This window comes from Phaenicophaeus curvirostris, chromosome 25 (assembly GCF_032191515.1).
Source record: "Phaenicophaeus curvirostris isolate KB17595 chromosome 25, BPBGC_Pcur_1.0, whole genome shotgun sequence".
NCBI classification, from domain to species: Eukaryota; Metazoa; Chordata; class Aves; order Cuculiformes; family Cuculidae; genus Phaenicophaeus; species Phaenicophaeus curvirostris.
This window is the reverse complement of record NC_091416.1, coordinates 3,631,591-3,650,169: the sequence shown is the minus strand read 5'-3', so window position 1 is coordinate 3,650,169 and position 18,579 is coordinate 3,631,591. Positions and strand designations below refer to the sequence as shown.

The window sequence follows — 18,579 nt, the reverse complement described above, 5'->3', positions numbered from 1 at the left end:
TGAACATTAGGAAAAAAATATTCATGGAAAGGGTGACTGGGCACTGGCAGAGGCTGCCCAGGGAGGGGGTTGAGTCACCTTCCCTGGAGGGGTTTAAGGGACGGGTGGACGAGGTGCTGAGGGACATGGTTTAGTGTTTGATAGGAATGGTTGGACTCGATGATCCAATGGGTCTTTTCCAGCCTGGTGATTCTATGATTCTATGATTATTGTGGGCACTTCTCTCCAGCCATGGAAGCACAAAGGGAGCCAAGAGGAAATCTGGAAGGAATAACAAAGATTGAAGAAAGAAGCAACTGGAGGGGGAATAAAAACAAAACAAAAGGATGAGAAGAAAAGCCCAGAGAATTGTAGAACAAAAGGAAGAGAGAAAGAAATGTGCACACACAGAAAAGCACTGAGCATCAAAAGAGCCGGAGGGGGCCAAGGGGAAAAATAAAAGAGTAATGAAGGAACGAGGACAGAGAGAGGGGGAAGGTCTGGAGAGAGGAAAAGCCCAACCGGCACAAAGAAAACAGCACCCACCACAGAGCTGAGAACAGCCGCTGTTCTTAAAGAGCTAACCCAAAATCTGGGTGGATGGGATTATGGAAGAGGGATGGGATGTGGAGCACGCAGAGAGCATCCTTGAGCTCCCATTCTTGAGGCTTCTTGAAACTGGTGGAAAGGAGCCAGTGGGAGCGGAGCTGTCAGAGGCTTTGGGACGTGTGGCAGGGACCAGGAGCTGATAGAACAAAAGCACAGTGGCAGCTGATTAATTACAGTGGAAAGCAAAAATGGGGAAGAGGGGGGAGAAGCGGAGAAGTTGTTTCCCCGTTATATTTCTGAACAAAAAGAACGTTTTAGCGTGCGCGCAAATAGCTCCCTGGGAAGCACTCTCACTTCCTAATTGTTCATAAATTTACTGACAGGTGGTTACACAGTAGGTATAACACTCCGAGTTTCGGTTTTATTGCTTTCCTTGTCTCAACATGAAAACCTGGAGAAAAAGGGTGTGCGGCGAGCAGTCGGGAGACTCTGCCTCGCAAAGGGTGCTTGATGCCCACGTTTCATTTTTGCAACATCTCCCAAGCTTTCAGTCCCTGGCATGGCTGGAGTTTGTGTTCATTCTATCAGAGGGGTCTGATACGGCTTTTCAATCCCTTTGTGTTTAACTCCAACACGTGTCATGATGTCATGATCCAGTTCTGTGGGAGGGTTCCCAGTCCACATGGAGCTGTGATGGTCCTCAGCTCTAAAGGCATCCATGTAGAGGTTGTTTTGGGGTGGGTTTTTTACTTTCTTCCCCCTTTAGCTGCTCTCAAATGCTGTGCAGAAAGACAGACAGGCAAGGGGAGAGATGTGGTCACTAGGGGAATATCAGTGAGGCTAGAAAATCTCATCTCCACAGCAGAGAGGATGTGCTTGAAATATGCTCGTTATGATCCTTCCCTGTAAAAAGATCACACAAAGTGTGTTTTACAAGGGGAAAGCTGTCAAAAGTGAGCGTTTAAGACCCATAGGAGGGGGAAGGGAAGATCCCCCCCAAAACAAAGCACCTGTAGAGCTTGTGAGGTGATGGCATCACTGCTCGCGTGGCTTGGAAATTTGACAAAAATCATTCTGTTGACCAAACTGTAGCTGTCAGATGCGCTTAATCCATTATCTGGATAAAATCGGCTCAGACGAGCCACTCCGATTGGGCTGTCATCAGAATGGGTTTGATCAGGGACAATAATCTTTGCTGCGAGAAGGAGCACTTTGTTAAAACTCCCGATGCTGCCTCCTTGCCCCTGCTTGCTTCCCACCCAGGCTAGGTAGGACATCAGGGTGCATCCATGCAGGTCAGGCTCTCTTCTTCTATGGCCAATGTCCAGTGAAGACCTTGTCTTTCTGCTCCCGATCCCAGTCCACGTGTTCCTAAATTCAGCTCCCATCTGCTGCTGACTCCAGTCTGGGATTTTCCCCACGCCTGCCGTGCAGCATCAGCGGTGATGTAATCATGAGGGAAATTTGATTTGTTGTTGTTTTCTTTTGTATTTTGATGTATTTTATTGTTTTCTTATTACCATTTTCCCTTTTAGTTTTATTTCTTTAAAGCTGTTTTAGTTTTAGTGTCCAACTCACAAGTTTCTCTCCCTCATTTCCCTTTCCCTGTGGTGGTGGGGAACTGGGACCACAATGTTTGGCTTCTGACCTGGCTGGGGAAGGTGCTAAATGGGGACAACCCCGATACCAAGGATGAGTTGGAGGTGGAGAATCGTATCCATTTTCTGTCTGGCAGCAGATCCTCCCCAGCAGTGAGCTCGTTTGTGGGTGCACACCCACATCTCTTCTTTAAAGGCATCAGACCCAAACAGAAGCTCTTCTCGGGAAGATCTTCTATTGCAGATCGGAGGCTGCCAGCGCCGTCCCATCCACAAAGAAGTTAGAAAGCACAGGCGAAATGTGAGCTTTCAGCATATTTGCCTTCTTTGTGCTGACTTTCTGTACACTAATGAGTCCTTGTGTGGTGACACGTCTGACAGCTCCATCCTGCCTCTGACAGGGAGGCTGAGGTAGCTGGGGATGCCGAGGAGAGAGCTGGCAACAGCTCTCGGAGGTGTCCGACCCCTCCTAGGGTGGCAATCCTGCTTCGTGGCAGTGACAGCATCGCCTCTCGGAGGGTGCAGGTCCCTGCTGCAGCTGGAGAGGGATCGGAGCAGCATGACTGCTGCACATCCCCAAAATATGAGGTATCTGAGAGGGATTAGTAAGTGATGTGCCAGGGTGAGACCCTTCCTGTGAGTTGAGGTGGGCAAGTAGCCACTGCCTAGTGGTTTGTGGAGCAGGTTTCCATTGGTTTGCAGAGCAGGTATCCATCTACCATCTCCCAGGAGGTCTCTCTTAGGGGATTGGGGGCTAATGATGTGGAGGAGGGACACCAGTTGCCTGTGTAAGCTGTGGTACTCTCCACTCTGAGACTCGCGGCAATAACGATCTGGCAGCTAAAAATAGGCTGGGGCTGCAAGCGCCTCTGGTAGGGGCTCAGCGCTGAGGAGCGGCTGGGAGATGAGTCAGCCCTGTGTGTCAGCATCACATGTAGTCGATGAGCGTGCAGTGATTACCAGCGCGCTGTCTCTTCCCACACAGTTTAGCTGCAAAGAGACGTCCCCACACCGGGATGGGTTGGACCTGTGTCTCTCTGGGTGAGGAAGGAGCCGTCTCTCCTCGCAGTTGGGTGCCTGGTAGTGGTTGGCAAGTTCTGAGGTCTCTGGATGCTTGGTCTCTGGCCATGGAGGAGCAGCGGGGGCAAAGCCAGTGCTGGTGTTTGGGAGAGTCCCAGGGATTGCTCAGCTGTGCTTGTGAGGGATACCCCGAGCGGAACATAACAGTGTCATCGAGGCATGATGCCACAGGGGTATTTATCGTAGAATCACAAATGGTTTGGTTGGAAAAGCCTTTTAAGATCATAGAATCCAGCCATCAAGCCAGCCCTGCTAAGTCTGCCACTAGACCATGTCCCCAGGTACAACATCTACTTGTCTTTTAAACCCCTCCAGGGATGGTAATTCAACCACCTCGCCCTGGGCAGCCTCTGCCAGTGTTTGACAACCCTTTCAGTAAGGAAATTCCTCTTAGTATTCAACCTAAGTCTCCCCTGGCACATCTTGAGGCCATTTCCCTTTGTCCTGTCACTCGCTACTAGGGAGAAGAGACCATCACCCACCTCACCACAACCTCCTTCCAGGCAGTTGTGGAGAGTGATGAGGGGTCTCTCCTCAGTCTCATTTTCTTCAGGCTGAACAACCCCATCTCCCTCAGCCGCTCCTCATAAGGTTTGTGCCCTTCACCACTTCGCAGTGCCCAGTTTGGCAGGTGAGGGGTGGGACGGTGTCTCCGAATCCCCATGAGCAGTAGCAGAAACCAGGGTGCACCTAAGCCCAACAGAGACTGTGACTCGGTGCCTCGGGCGGTTGGGGTCTCGAGCAGTAAAGGAAGGAGATAAATCATGGGCTTATTGTTATTGAATTTAGTGGCATCGCTTTCACATTCAATTTCTCTCGCCGGCTTTCCGAACAAACAAGAAATTACAGTGCAAATGTATTTTTCAGCCTACCAAACATTATGTATTAACTTACCTGTGATTAATATTATGCTGGGTCGATGAAGTCCTCTGTGGGCCTCTTGCTGCTCCAGAGAGACCGTATAAGAAAGTGCCACTCCTGGCTTCCTTGGGATTTGTTCTATATTCAATTTGCTCATAGATGTAGTCTTTTATGAGGAAGGAAAGACTATGAATAAGGGGAGATAGGAACCATGTGCCACTGTATTCTATTTTGGAAGGCAAGCATCTTGCCTGGGTCCTACAAACAGTCTTGGGGCCAGGGAGGACCTGCAGAGGCAGTGATGGCCATGGCCTGGATGATCTTTAAGGTCCCTTCCAACCCAAACTATCCTATGATATGGGCTGCACAAGGGATGTGGGGCAGGGGAAGGTTATCCCCACCTTTGGTAAATGTTGAAAAGTCAGAGGTAATGCAGAGAAAGGTTGACATCAACATGGAAACAATTATCACTAGCATCTGCGGTTGCACTGGTGGGCTGTGAGATGTTGGCAGGGCTATCTGTCCTGGAGAGGTTCTTGAGCCTTTAGCCTCCATGCCCAGGGATGATCCTAAGCCGTCCCTATCTTGATGCACAACAAGACTGGCTGGATGTGCTTCTCAGAGCACCTGTGCCTGTGCCTTGGCCGTACCTGCCTGATAGTAGTTACAGGGAATAGCCGCAGGCTGGTTTTATCCATACAATCGTGTTTATCACTGGACTCATCCCAGCCCACCTGGACCTTGACTGCTGTCTCCTGTCTGCCCCTTGCACGAGATGGAGTCCCTCCAAGCCAAAGCAGATGCGCCCTTGAGACACTGTCCTTGACAGTGCAGCTAGTGGGATCTATAGAAATGTAATCAAGGTCCTTCGATGTCCTTCTCCAAGTCCCAGTAACCTCATAGGCAACGATCGCTGTCGCCGCAGGGTATTGAGCTGTCCAGGGGTCATTGTGCTCCACGGGCATCCCTCCACCACGCATTCCTGCTGGCTCTTGGGTGTCTTTTTGCACCAGAGTGAAAGTGTATCTGTGCCTGGGAGGGTGACAGGCTCACCCCTGTGTCCAGAACACCAGTTCCTGCGTGTCACTTTGTATTTGTGATTTGCGACTTGGGGGATAAAGACAGGGAGGTTTAGGCTGGACATTAGGAAAATATTTTTCACAGAAAGGGTCATTGGTCCCTGGCAGAGGCTGCCCAGGGAGGGGGTTGAGTCACCTTCCCTGGAGGGGTTTAAGGGACGGGTGGATGAGCCACTGAGGGGCTATCGTTTAGATAGGAATGATTGGACTCGATGATCCAGTGGGTCTCTTCCAACCTGGTGATTCTATGATTCTATGATCTAGTACTGCTGTGACAATCAGATCACGTCTGCATGGTTTTGGGGGGGTGTTCCTCTATAATTCATGCCTTGTGTAGCCTCTCAGGTAACGGAGGAGCAGGCAGCAGGGGTAGCACCGTGACTGTGATGTTATTCTGTATCATATGCTGTCGCTCTTGTCCCACTCCATGGTTTCTGTTGGTGAGAGCAATCGAGGGAGAGACAGGTACCTCCCGTGGGCATTGCCCAGCATCCCTCACTGCCATCTGCAGCCGCTCGTGATTTCAGCATCTGCTAACGGTGCTGCTGTCATCTCGGACCAAAAGTGCTCACAGGGAGGGATGGCTTTACAGGCTTGTGAGCAGGCAGCAAATGCCCAGTTGTGAGAAGGCTTGTCTTGGACACTTGTTTGCAGGTACCTCCTGTTTGAGATGCTGGTAGTAGAAGGTAGAGGTCTAGGGAAATCATAGAATCGTAGAATAGTTTGAGTTGGAAGGGACCTTAAAGATCATCCAGCCTGTTCCAGTGCCTCACCATCCTCATAGTGACGAAATTCCTCCTAATGTCTAGTCTAAATCTGCCCCTCTCCAGTTTATCCCCATTGCCCCTCGTCCTATCACTACAAGCCTTTGTGAACAGTCCCTCCCCAGCTTTCTTGTAGCCCCTTCAGGTACTGGAAGGTCTCTATAAGGTCTCTTCTGAGCCTTCTCTTCTCTTCTCTTCTCCAGGCTGAACAAGCCCAACTCTCTCAGCCTGTCCTCGTATGGGAGGTGCTTAATAGGGGGTAAGGTCATATCTTTGAGTGAGGAAGAGCCACCTGCAGCCCTCCTGCAATGTTGCTCGTTGGGGCTGTGCTATCAGAGCCGACCAGCTCCGTTCTGAGCATTAACTGCATTTTCCAGCAGTCGCTGGTGCACACTTTTCATTTTTGGATTGCTGCTTTCCCCTGAAGGACTCAGACAATCTCCCGGTGCTATAACAGACTGTACTTCTATATTAATGTGTCAAGTTGCTGGGAAATTTAGTACCTTGCAGGGCCCATCGGGCTGCGGAGACTGTGCCGTGTCTTTGCTGGGGCTCATCCTGCTGCGCCGCCTCTTCCCTGCTGTGGAAAAGATGCGGTCAGGAGAGCAAATGCTGGAAAGGCTGCACGCAGGAGGCTGCCTGGGAGTGAGAGGCGGTCATCCCGGCATCCCAGCGCTGGGGGAGAACTTTTGATGTGAGAGTTGGGCATGCAAGACCACATGAGCTGTGGATCTCAGCATGTTGTGTGCATGGGGAGGGCCGTGGGGCGTCTTTTCTAGCATTGTGGACATGGTGTTTAGTTTTGGATGGGTTGTCTTGTATGGCCCCGTTCGCTCCCTGGGGCACAGACCCTTTTGGGGGCTCTGTCTGGTGGCCCAGAGCACCAGGAAGGCGCGTCGGTGAGCAGGCTTTAATTGCTTTTTGCTAGGACCAAGGATATTTATGGGTGCAGAGATTGCCAAGTTATTTATTAGATGGAGTATCTGGGGATAGAGTAATATAAATCACCGTGGCCGGTATTGAATGGAGCAGACGCTCAGTAATTTAAACAGCTTTAATAAATATGCTAAAATATGAGCCTTGTCGTGGGCCGTAATGAGAGCCGGTTGTCAGGGTCTTGGCTGTGGTGGAGGAAGGAATTGGTGTTTCTGGCCCCTGCCCAGCGCCAGAGACTGGTGAGCAGACCCCTCCGTGCCCCAGCTCCGCACTCGGCTCTGATCACAGAGTCACAACGTGGTTGGGGTTGGAAGGACCCCTCTGGAGATCCCCCAGTCCAACCCCCCTGCTAAAGCAGGGTCACCTCGAGCAGCTTGCACAGGAACGCGTCCAGGTGAGGTGGAACACCTCCAGAGGACACTCCACAGCCTCTCTGTGCAGCCTGTCCAGTGTTCCATCACCCTCAAAGTGCTGGTTTGGAGATACAAGGACTGGACTGGGCAACAGGGTGGACACCAACATGAGGATGAGGGGAGACCTCATTGCTCTCTCCAACTACCTGAAAGGAGGTTGTGGAGAGGAGGGAGCTGGGCTCTTCTCCCAAGGGACAGGGGACAGGACGAGAGGGAATGGCCTCAAGCTCCGCCAGGGGAGGTTCAGGCTTGACATCAGGAAAAAATTTTTCACAGAAAGGGTCATTGGGCAGTGGCAGAGGCTGCCCAGGGAGGGGGTTGAGTCACCTTCCCTGGAGGGGTTTAAGGGACGGGTGGTCGAGGTGCTGAGGGACATGGGTTAGTGTTTGATAGGAATGGTTGGACTCGATGATCCAGTGGGTCTCTTCCAACCTGGTGATTCTATGATTCTATGCAGTGATGGAGCAAGTCTCGCAGCCAGGGCGTCCCAGTGGCATGAAGATGGTAAGCCCGGCAGGACCTGGTGAGCCGGTGTGTTGATGGTGGTGTTCCTCTTCATTTTGTCTTGCAGTTCCCCCCCAGATCGTCAACATCTCTTCGGACATCACCGTGAATGAGGGCAGCAGCGTGACCCTCATGTGCCTGGCCTTTGGGAGACCAGAGCCCACCGTCACGTGGCGGCACCTCTCTGGGAAAGGTGAGACCACACTTGAAGTTTGGTGGATGAGCTCTGCAGGTCTGGGGTTGTGGGGTGGACAGATGTCATAGAATCATAGAATCACCAGGTTGGAAAGGACCCACTGGATCATCAAGTCCAACCATTCCTATCAATCACCATAGAGGTGGCTGGGGTGGGATGAAGGTGGCCCACAGTTCGCTGGTGAATGTTGTGAAGGTGCTGGCTTTGTGGGGATGAGGATGCTTATTAAGTGATGTTCCAAGCTTCTTGGGTGAAGGGGCCACCAGACACCCAGGCAGAGAGTGTGAGGGGAGGTCCCAGCGTCAGCATCTGTGGGTGATGGTGCCTTGCGTTTGGAACATCTCCCAGGACAGGGCTTTGTCAGTGAGGACGAGTACCTGGAGATCACGGGCATCACGCGGGAGCAGTCTGGGGAGTACGAGTGCAGTGCTGTCAACGACGTGGCTGTGCCAGATGTGCGGAAAGTCAAAGTCACCGTCAACTGTGAGTGCAAGGGCCGGGGGAGTGGCGGAGGGGTGGGAAGGCGCGGCCCGGCGTGACGTGGCACGGCGTCTCCACAGACCCACCGTACATCTCGAACGCCAAGAACACGGGCGCCTCGGTGGGCCAGAAGGGCATCCTGCAGTGCGAGGCCTCGGCCGTCCCCGTGGCAGAGTTTCAGTGGTTCAAGGAGGACACCAGGTGAGGGGCTGTGGAGCAGGGGAGACAACGGGGCATGGCAGGGGGGGGTCGACCGTGCTAACCTCAGGGCTGGAGGGTGAGGAGGCAGAGGAGCTGGTGGCATCTTGAGGGTCTTATGTGGAGGAAGGCTGGGATCAACTCATTTTGGTGGGTCTGAGGGGGTCCAAGTGTAATTTCTCCTGGGGACAGTGGCCATGGCTGATGGGGGTCAACAAGGGCCGCGTGGACCAGGGTTATGGTTGGATAATGTGTTTGGGCGCTGTGGTGCAGTAAAGAGATCTTCTTGGTGGGTTGCATAGAAGAACATGTAGGCGTTGGCTTGTGGGAAGAGACCAAGCACCTGGGGACAGGAAGGGTTTGTGGAGGAGCGCTGGCACAGCACTCTGAGCGCTGCTCTCCATGTTTTTCCCGCAGGTTAGCGAATGGGCTGGAGGGCGTGCGGATTGAGAGCAAGGGCCGCTTGTCAACGCTGACCTTCTTCAACGTCTCGGAGAAGGATTACGGCAACTACACGTGCGTGGCCACGAACAAGCTGGGCAACACCAATGCCAGCATCATCCTGTACGGTAGGTGTCCTATTTGTCCAGCAAGGAAGAGGATGAGGATGAAGAGGCAGGAGCATCTCCTGTATGAGGACAGGCTGAGAGAGTTGGGGTCGTTCAGCCTGGAGAAGAGAAGGCTGCAGGGAGACCTTAGAGCAGCTTCCAATGCTGAAAGGAGCACTGGGAAAGCTGGGGAGGGGCTCTGGATCAGTGCAGGAAGCACAGGGATAGGACGACGGAGGACGATTTTCAACTGAAAGAGGGGAGATAGATTGAGATGAGATCTTAGGAAGAAATGTTTCCCTGTGAGGGTGGGGAGGCCCAGGTTGCCCAGAGCAGGGGTGGCTGCCCCATCCCTGGAGGGGTTCAAGGCCAGGTTGGATGAGCCCCTGATCCAGTGGGGGGTGTCCCTGCCCGTGGCAGGGTGTGGGATTGGGTGGGCTTTAAGTTCCTTTCCAATCCAAACCATTCCATGATTCTGTTTAGAAAAGGAGGAGGCAGAGGTGGAGGCGAGGCAGGTGGGCAGACTACCACCGACGAGGACAACATCTGAGCATGTTCCTTGCGTCAACGCAAAGTCTTACACTCACTTCCAGCCCTAATGCCATCTTCCCCTTCTTTTCTGTCCCGCACAGGGCCCGGAGCGGTGCACGACGGTGGCAACGCAGCATCCCGGGCAGCCACCGGGCTCGGCCTCTGGGCTGCCCTCCTCGCTCGCCTCCTCCTTGGCTTTTGATAAGGGAGCGGAGGGTCCCGGGAGGCCCTGCCGCGCCTCTCCCCCGCCGCGGGCTCAGCCCGCCGCGCTGCCCAGGGACTCCTCTGTGTCGGACGGGCGACGCGCCGGAGGACGGGCGGTGCCGCCGAGCGTCCGAGGATGGCCACGTCTCCCATGTGCCGGGATCATTCTCGCCGCCGGTTACGCTGTACAGATCCCACCACGTGCCACCAGACTGTCACCTGCCACCATCACCCCAGGGACGCGGTCCGGCATGGACAGGGCTCCCTGCGGGGGACACGGCGCTGCCCGGAGCCGTCGCCGGGGGTTTCCATTTCATCGTCTCGCTAAGCCGCCTACGCCCCAAGAAGACCCCAAGGTTGAAGCCCCCCGGCTCTGCCTTCAGCCCTCTCAGTCCTGAATGTCAGTTCTCGCCGCCAAAGCTCCTCTCTAAGCGTTCCCAACGTTGCCAGCCCTTTCCAAAGGGGCCACCCAATACAACAGGCGTCGTGCACCTCCTGCTACTCTTTCTCGCAGCTGACATCATATTCCTTCCTCCTCCAAAACCCACTCACCTTCCTGGGGGCACGAAGCTGCTGCTTTCCCAGGAAAGTGAGCCCTGAGGACCACTGCCTGCCCTCATGGGGACTTCCCATCGCCCTGGCTTACTCACCTGTTGCTCCTCCTCACTCCAGACCCTCGACTGCTCTGCTGCTGCCTCCTCTAACAGCAGGACTTGCTCTGTGGATCTCACCCTGATGCACTGCTTGTCCAGGAGGTTCCTCTGGGGTTGTTTTCCAAGCACTTTACAGCCTGCCCATCAAAAGCACAGTGCCAAAAACACTGGGAAGAGGCACTAAACCACACAGCGAGACACCTTTTCCTGTGGCTCCAATGCTCTCACCCATCTGCACGTACCTGGAGGGGAAGGGATCGTGCACTCCCAGCCACGAGATCTGCCTCTCAGCTGCTCTGCACCTCCCTGGTCCATCTCCCAGCCGCGAGATCTGCCCCTCAGCAGCTCTGCACCTCCGTGGTCCATCTCCCAGCCGCGAGATCTGCACATCAGCTGCTCTGCACCTCCCTGGTCCATCTCCCAGCCGCGAGATCTGCACATCAGCTGCTCTGCACCTCCCTGGTCCATCTCCCAGCTGCGAGATCTGCTCCTCACCTGCTCTGCACCTCCCTGGTCCGTCTCCCAGCCATGCGATCTGCCCCTCAGCTGCTCTGCACCTCCCTGGTCCATCTCCCAGCTGCGAGATCTGCACATCAGCTGCTCTGCACCTCCCTGGTCCGTCTCCCAGTGTGGCCTCCCCGTTTTGTTTGACCAAGTACCTTTGCTTCTTCAAGGGACAGAAGGGATGCGAGGTCCCCTTCTGAGCTGCAGTGTCCACACACTTTGCCTTTTCTCACGCCCGCTGTGTGGTCCTGCCTGGGGTGAGTCTGATGTGTTTCACTCTGCGGAGGAGGCTCGGGCTCTGTCCATTTGCTGCACCGGCACAGCGGGATCAAGGGTGGCTCCTGTGCCCCTGGCTTGCTGCCTGCCGATCCTCCCTGCTGCGACTCGCTTTCAACAGCGAAATGGATGCACCCAGACCCTGCCCTCCGCTTCCTCCACCCACCCTGGGAGCTGCCACCTCCTCCCTTGCCACCCACGATGGCAGCAGCTGCGCTGCCTCCCTGCATATGGAATCGTGCACCAAACAGCACTTCATGCCGTGATCCCTCTTGCTCGTTACATGGTGGCAGCTCTGACCCTTCCTGATGCTCTGTGGCCACCTGGGAACACTGTGGAGCCACCATTCAGGGATGGAGCCTCCCATCTTGCTCCCGAAGTGACGTGTAGCGCTGGACCCTGCGACAGGGAGACTCGACTCTATGGCAACATGCTGAGCAAGCACACCAAGCCCCCCACCCTGTCCTGACGCATCCCTGTGCCTTCCCCCTTCCTTCGCCCTCCAAGAAGGTTTAAAAGCAACGGCTGCACACACAAAGTCTTTCCCACGCAAACTCGGCTGCCGAAACCTCCCTGTGCTGCTTTCTGTGGCTGCGAGGAAGCTGGGGTTGACAGTTCTTGGCAGAGCTCCCCCCCGGCTCTGAGCCAGAGGCCACCACGGGCCACCACCCCGTCCTCCACGCAGCATCCCTGCTGTCACTGGGCTGCCTGGGACCTGTGCTGAGCGGCACGTGGCTCAGGGCTATCGCGAAATAAATAATAACCAACAGCTACAAAATCCTAGTGGATGCTCCTACCCCACACCCTGGATGGTCAGTGTGGACCGTGGCTCATTGGGAAAAAGCCACATGGACCAAGGAAGGAAGCCTGGCTTACTGGATGCCACCATATCCCTGTCCTGCTGTCCTTGTGCTGCTCTGCTTCTCCACTGGCATCCTGGAAAGGTGGCATCAGCAGCGATCCTGGTCCTACCCCACGGCCCTGGGCACCTTCATGGAGCAGATCTGCCACCGTCTTCAGCTGGCACACGTATCCTTTGCCATGTGCCTGCTCTGAAAGTACCCTTAGGGGGCAGGAGATGCCTTTTCCCAAAGCCTTCCCCACTCCACGCCTCCCCGTGACGACATTCCCACCCCCTATCCTCACGCCGGCCCCGAATTCCTATGTCAGAAACACTGAACTCGCCTAGATGCGCAGGGTCAGAGGCTGTGGTGTGTTGAAGAACAGAGGTCCCAACAAGAAGAAGAGGCTGGGATGCAAGCCGAGGCCAGCAGAGCTGGTGGTGGCACCACCCCACCCTCCCCATGCCCCCCATTCTTCTCCTCCCTGGGCCAGGTCGGCTCCCCTGTCCTCCTCCACCAGGACGGCGTTCAACTTTCTCGTGCCATGTAACGTGCCATTGTGAGGAACATGTTGGCTGTCTGAGGCCGGCACCGCCGGCAGACCCCTTGGTGACCACTGCTCTCCACGTTGGGACGCTCGGGGGGCAGCTGGGCACGCGGGGTTGGGGGGAGCCCGGCTCCCTGGTCTCTCTCTCTCTCTCTTGCTGACGGCTGCGATGGCCGGTCTTGAGTTTCCGTCGATCATTGTATTCCAAGGGTGGCTATACTACCTGAGATTTGTGCATGTTACATTGTAGTTGTAACCTTTTCTAATTCGGCAAGAATAAGAGATGGTTGTGATTGTGCAGTGTATCAATAAAGTTTGACGAACTTTGTACCTTCGGGGATTTGCTTCGCGGACCCCGCGTGCCCAGCGAGGTCTCCCAAGACCTCTGGTGCTCCTGTAGCCTTGCCTGATGCTTTGTTTCAGCCTCTTTTAATCGACCCCTGCGACAGCAGCGCTTCGAGCCCCTTGATCGTGGGCCTGTTGCCATTCAGCCCATTTCCCTGTCTCCCACCTCCCCCAGGAACCAACTTTGTGGCTCCACCAGTAGGTTCTGGGTCCCACCTGCCTGCGTCCCCGGCCGCTGATGAGCACGTACCTGTTGGCAGAACCCTTGCCGGGTAAGGAGCAGCTTTGCTCTCATCGTTCAACCTACATTTCCATAGAAATGGCATGATTTGGGACCTTCTTTAAGTGACTGAGCCATTCTCATTATTTCCTCCATCATCTTCTAACGACACTGGCTCCAACAACTAAGCCCACCCTCGTGCGAGGGGCACCTCTACAGCTGCCAGGCTTTTAAGCTCCTATTGCGATCTGATGGCATGCGACATGGACAAAACACCTCCATCAAAGGACAAAGACATTAAGGACTAGGACCAGAAGGAGCCATGACCCTCAGCATCTCCTCGGCGCAGCTACAATCGCATCCCCAAAACTGGGGTTCCCAGGAGATGCCACACCTTTCCACCCATCAACCAGGAGAAAATAGTCCATGAGCTCCCCCAGCACGGGTTTGGCTGCTGCCAGACTTTGGTGTCTGCACCTTACTGACCAACTCAGATGCGTGTTGCCTGGTTGGATGCCTGGTTTTCTCGTTGCTGTTTGCCACCAGCGGAGCTTGGATGGCCACCAAGTAGATGAAGAGTTCCTTTTTCCCCAAAGTAAATCCCAAGGCTGTTGTCTCTCAGCTGTATGTCCCAGGATGAGAAGGCTGCTGGGGCAACCACAGGGGAGGAATGTGACAACACTGGAAGTATCAGAGGGTCACCTGCTTTGAGCTGTCCCCTTGGCTGGACCAGACCCGCCCTGTGCCTTCCCCGAGACGTGACTGAAAAGCCTGGGCCCAAGAGTTTATCATCTCCTGAACCCCACAACGAACTCTTTGCTGCTGACAGCACATGGCTAAGGAAGCAAACAGCTCCATCCCAGCACCACCACAAGTGACTGCATCTTCACACATCGAGGACACCTCTGCTGACCCCCTCGAGCAGCCCTGAAGGTAAGTGCTTCCCAAAACCCAACAACAGCCTCTCCAGGATAGAGGTCCAGGAGGAGCCCTGCACTCTCTGGGCTCCCAATCTGACCATGCCTGGTTCTGCTCTGCTAGGTACCTGGTGATGGACCTGCCTCCGCAGTGGAACAATCCCTACAGACGCCCAAATGCTCACAGCACACCCAAACACCTTGCCTACATCATCCCTTTATCCAATCGCCAAGTGCCAGGGAGGCCACACAGCCACTTTCCACCACAAGCCCGGTCACAGAGTCCCCACCAGCTCCCTTCTTGGTTTGAGGTGGAGCATTCTTGTGTCTATTGGCACAACCCAACCTGTGCCTAAGGGCAAGGACCTCAGAGGGATGGAGGGTGTATTTCAGGCGTGACTTCCACCCCTCCCCATCACCCAGAGACACCAGTACATACGTAATTAATACCTAAATGCATCCATCATGCAGCCCCTCTCTCTCTCTAAATTGCTCTTTGTCCTTCAAACTCTGGCACGGGCCACTCCTTGATTTCTCACCTACAGGACCAAAAATATTTACAATTGCAGAGGAAGGCAGCCTTGTTACCTCCGTATCCATCCTTTGGTGCCAGGTAGGATCCCTCCCAATGCCTCCCCTGCAGTGCTTGGGCGCTGTTTCTCCTGCCAGACCCACTCTCCCACAGCTTGGGAGTCCGAAGACCTTCACATGGACCTCCACCATCCTTTCCCCTGGGAGAGGCAGAGGGATGTCTGCTGCCAAAGAGAAAACCTGGCTGCAAGGCTTTTTCTGTAAACCATGGGCTGGCTCCTGCACAACCCTGTGGGGCTGGGCTGACCAGCCACCTCCTGTGCCACCCTGTCCCCAAGTCCCTCTCCCTTCCTTGGAATGTGCAATGAAGCCTTGGAGCACGGCTCTTCCCTTGCCTCGTGCCGGCGTCACTCAGCCACTGCACAAGGCAAGTCCCGACCATCCCTTTTGCCCTCTCCTTCTTCTCCGTGCTCATCTCTCAGGTTGCACAAACTCATTGTAGAGTCAAGAAGTAAGAAAAGCCCAATAAAACCAGCCCTGCAATTGCTAACAATCAGCATCTAATCCTAAAATAACATGCCAGGTGGCTTGAAGAAGCCGGAACACTGGAGGCTGTGGTCAAGGCTAAGGACCAAATGCACCGAGTAACCTTCTACACATCAGCAAAACCCAAGACACAAGTCAAACCTGACACATGATCCTCCTGCATGGACAGCAAGTTGCACCTAGACCAAAACTCCAGCCTGTTGCAGCTTCATGTAGGGGAACATTTCCCACACCCGCCTCACATTGCTGTCCCTCTCCACGCCATGGGACTTGCTCTGGGTGCTCCACCTGCAACGAGGGCTACCTGGAAAGCTTTTAGGGACCCAAGCAGGATCCTGCACGGGGCGGGGAATAGGGCAGAGCTGTGCTTGCCCTCATCTACTCACCAAATCCTTACCTGGGACAGCAGGTCAGGCTCGCTGGGGAGGTCCAAGCGACGGCTCCGACTGCCGTTCCCCCCCACCCCTGTCCCTCCCCGGTGGCACAGAGGGAGTCGAGCGTCGATCGGGTGGCCCCGGCGGCAATGAGCAGCACAACCAGACGGAGCGGCCACATGGAACAATCGTTTTAATGGATAGGCAGAGAGAGCCCCCTCGCCGCCCGCCCGCCCGCGCCCCCCGCGCGCCCCTCGCCATCGGCTGCAGGGAAGGAAAGGTAACCGAAGGAGGAAAACCGACCGCGAGTCGATCAATTCCTGCATTTCGGCTGACAGCCGATCGCTTCGCCTTCTTTTCCTTAGTTTTTTTTGTTTTTTATATATATATATATACACACACACACACGCACATATACATATATATATATAAAAATATAAAACTGAGCTATATAGATCTCCCTCTGTCCCTCGGTTCGCTTTAATCTGCCGCAAAAGGTGATGGAGAGGGACCCCGGTCCCCCATGGGCCTTTCTCGCCGGCGACCCGAGGGCGGAAAGGTGAGGGGATTCGGGGACGCGTGGAGCGAGACGCTCGCCTCGTCTCGTTTTGAGGACCGATACACACCTAACTCCATATACAGCATGCAGTAATGGCAGCGGAAGGACCCTGCTGGGAACCGTGGCTAGAACTCTAACAAAAAAGAAATTATATATATATATATGTATATTTATATATACTGTATATATATATCCCATAAAAAGATTCAGTGTCTCCCTCCGCCTCGACGCACGGCAAGCGGTGCCCGTGCCCTCGGCAGGAACTGTTCAGACGACCGCTTTTTTGGGCCGGTTTCGGGGAGTTTTGGCGCGGGATTCCTTCTCCTCCTCCTCAATTCATCGTCTTGCTCGGTCGCCTCCTTGGGTGCGTGGCACTCGGCAAACCAACTTCTTCTCTCCGCTTGCTCCCCTTCTCCTTTCCAGCATTTTTTTTTTTTTTCTCCTCTTATTTTTTTTTTTTTTGCATTTCTGTTTTTTAGGAACTAAGAGTTCTAGGCTCGTATCAGAAAATATAATTAATAAAATTAACCATGACTCAGAATCCCTTATCATTCACGATGTCCGCGGGTGGTACAATGGATGCATGTGGCTCGACGCCGGGCTCCTTCCTCCCTTTCCATTGGTGGCAGGGTGGTAACTGTTGAAGATCTATATACCTATACACATATATATATATATGTATACATGTATATATATATATATTTAATTTTTTTTTCTGGAACACAAATGGCAGCACAGTCCATGAGAAGACGGGGAAAGCTCAGCCAAGAAAACTGGTGCATCCAGACAGAGGGGTCCCCGTGGGAGGGAGCGGGTGGGCAGGGGCGGCGAAGGGGATGGGGTTGGGAAAGCGCCGCGATGTCCCCATCCATCCTCCGCGCTGGCCCATGGCAGAGAACAGCGAAACCGGGGAGGGAAAAAGGGTGAGAGCCAAAAGAAAATAATCGAGGGAAAAGAAAAAGACTCGGTCGCGTTGCATCTTCAGCAGGAAGCCTCGGATTTGTTTTTGTTTTGTTTTCCTCTTTCCTTTCCAAATTCCCATTGTGGTTTTATTTTTTTTTTTGCGTGTTTTTCCTCTCTCCCCCTTCCCCAGGTGGCCTGGCCGGATACTCTCTCAATTCATATGAATATTTTCGGAAACGGTGAACACTTCTTCTTCTTCTTCTTCTTCCTCTCCTTTCTGCTTGCGCTCGCTGGCCGTGGTCGTCGCCGCCGCTTCTCCGCGGGCCGGCTCGGGGGTCAAAACTGGCGGGCGAGCTGGGCGAGCGGGAGGGCCAGCAGCCAACCGCAGCCGCCTCGCCGCCACGCACCGTTGTTCCCGTCGTGCACCGCGCCGGGACCTGTGGGAAAGGACAGACACACCTGCATGCTTAACAAAGCCAACAAACCCCGTAAAACACAACATCAAGAAGAACAAGCCCACACCATCTGGGCCCCTGGTGCTATTGCACGAGAGAGCTCCGCTGGCATCGCCATCCACCACCTTTGCCATCCTCTAGGCTACAGCATCACCCATTCCCATCTCCATTGAACCTGGTCTTTGGACACAGCCCCTCCATGGTCCCGGCTTCAGCCCCGAGTCCCCATCTCAAGCCCATCCCCACCAACCGACCTTCTCCAGCATCCTTTGCCCTTCCTCCAAAATTGTTTGCAGCTAAGTTACCACTGCGGAGATGATAGTTTTTACCCAACGCTATCCACGCTACCTGGGCCATCACAAGAAGAACAAGATGGGATGAGAAGGGTTGTCAAGAAGAGCCAAGCTCGTCCATGCCAAGAAAAGTTCCCTTTGGGTATCATAGTTGGGGGTGAGGAACTCAAAGCTCTCCATGGGAAAGGATGTGGAGGGCGCCTAACCCAGTGGCTTTCAATAAAATACCCCAAATAGTTGGCCAAGGGGAATGCTAGACTGGGAAAAGTCCTCAGGAAGGCATCCTGGGAAAAGACCTCAGGAAGGCATCCAGAGTGGTTGCCCACAAATCTTATGAAACTGCTTTTGGAACCCCAGGACACGTTCCCTCACTTCAAAGCCTGACCCGGGCACTGAAACCCATCAACCACTTCATCTCCTGCTGGCAAAACGCTTCCAACACGCTCACAGACACCTCATAACGTTTCCTGCTTAGCTCCAAATCTCAGCATGGCCAAGAAGCCGTGCACAAGGGTGGATCTGGAGATGGAACTGGCTCTGTGCTACCTCCTGACATCTACAAGACATCCCAAGGGATGCATCACAAATAAAGGCTACGAAGCCCCAAAACTCAAGATGACAACAAGCCAGCTGGCCATGAATAACGCCTGGAAGGGGGTCAGATGCCCCTTCACCCCTACCACATCCCGAAGTA

General features: G+C 54.2%; 2 protein-coding genes across 12 annotated transcripts in view; one reads left to right on the top strand and one right to left on the bottom strand.

Moving 5' to 3' along the window:
- LOC138730836 (opioid-binding protein/cell adhesion molecule homolog) overlaps window positions 1-11,473 on the top strand; it is a 328,199-nt gene extending 316,726 nt beyond the window's left edge. For all 7 annotated transcript variants that reach the window (XM_069876367.1, XM_069876365.1, XM_069876366.1 and 4 more), the window contains 5 exons: window positions 7,831-7,956; window positions 8,308-8,442; window positions 8,520-8,640; window positions 9,055-9,206; window positions 9,818-11,473. In XM_069876367.1, the coding sequence (XP_069732468.1) occupies window positions 7,831-7,956; window positions 8,308-8,442; window positions 8,520-8,640; window positions 9,055-9,206; window positions 9,818-9,918 (635 nt within the window). In that variant the 3' untranslated portion in view covers window positions 9,919-11,473. The remainder of the gene's footprint in view (window positions 1-7,830; window positions 7,957-8,307; window positions 8,443-8,519; window positions 8,641-9,054; window positions 9,207-9,817) is intronic.
- Window positions 11,474-16,094: 4,621 nt separating this feature from the next.
- The window catches only part of LOC138730834 (protein CEPU-1), a 395,605-nt gene continuing 393,120 nt past the window's right edge, over window positions 16,095-18,579 (bottom strand). For all 5 annotated transcript variants that reach the window (XM_069876358.1, XM_069876361.1, XM_069876360.1 and 2 more), the window contains one exon: window positions 16,095-17,574. In XM_069876358.1, coding sequence (XP_069732459.1) covers window positions 17,474-17,574 — 101 coding nt within the window. In that variant the 3' untranslated portion in view covers window positions 16,095-17,473. The remainder of the gene's footprint in view (window positions 17,575-18,579) is intronic.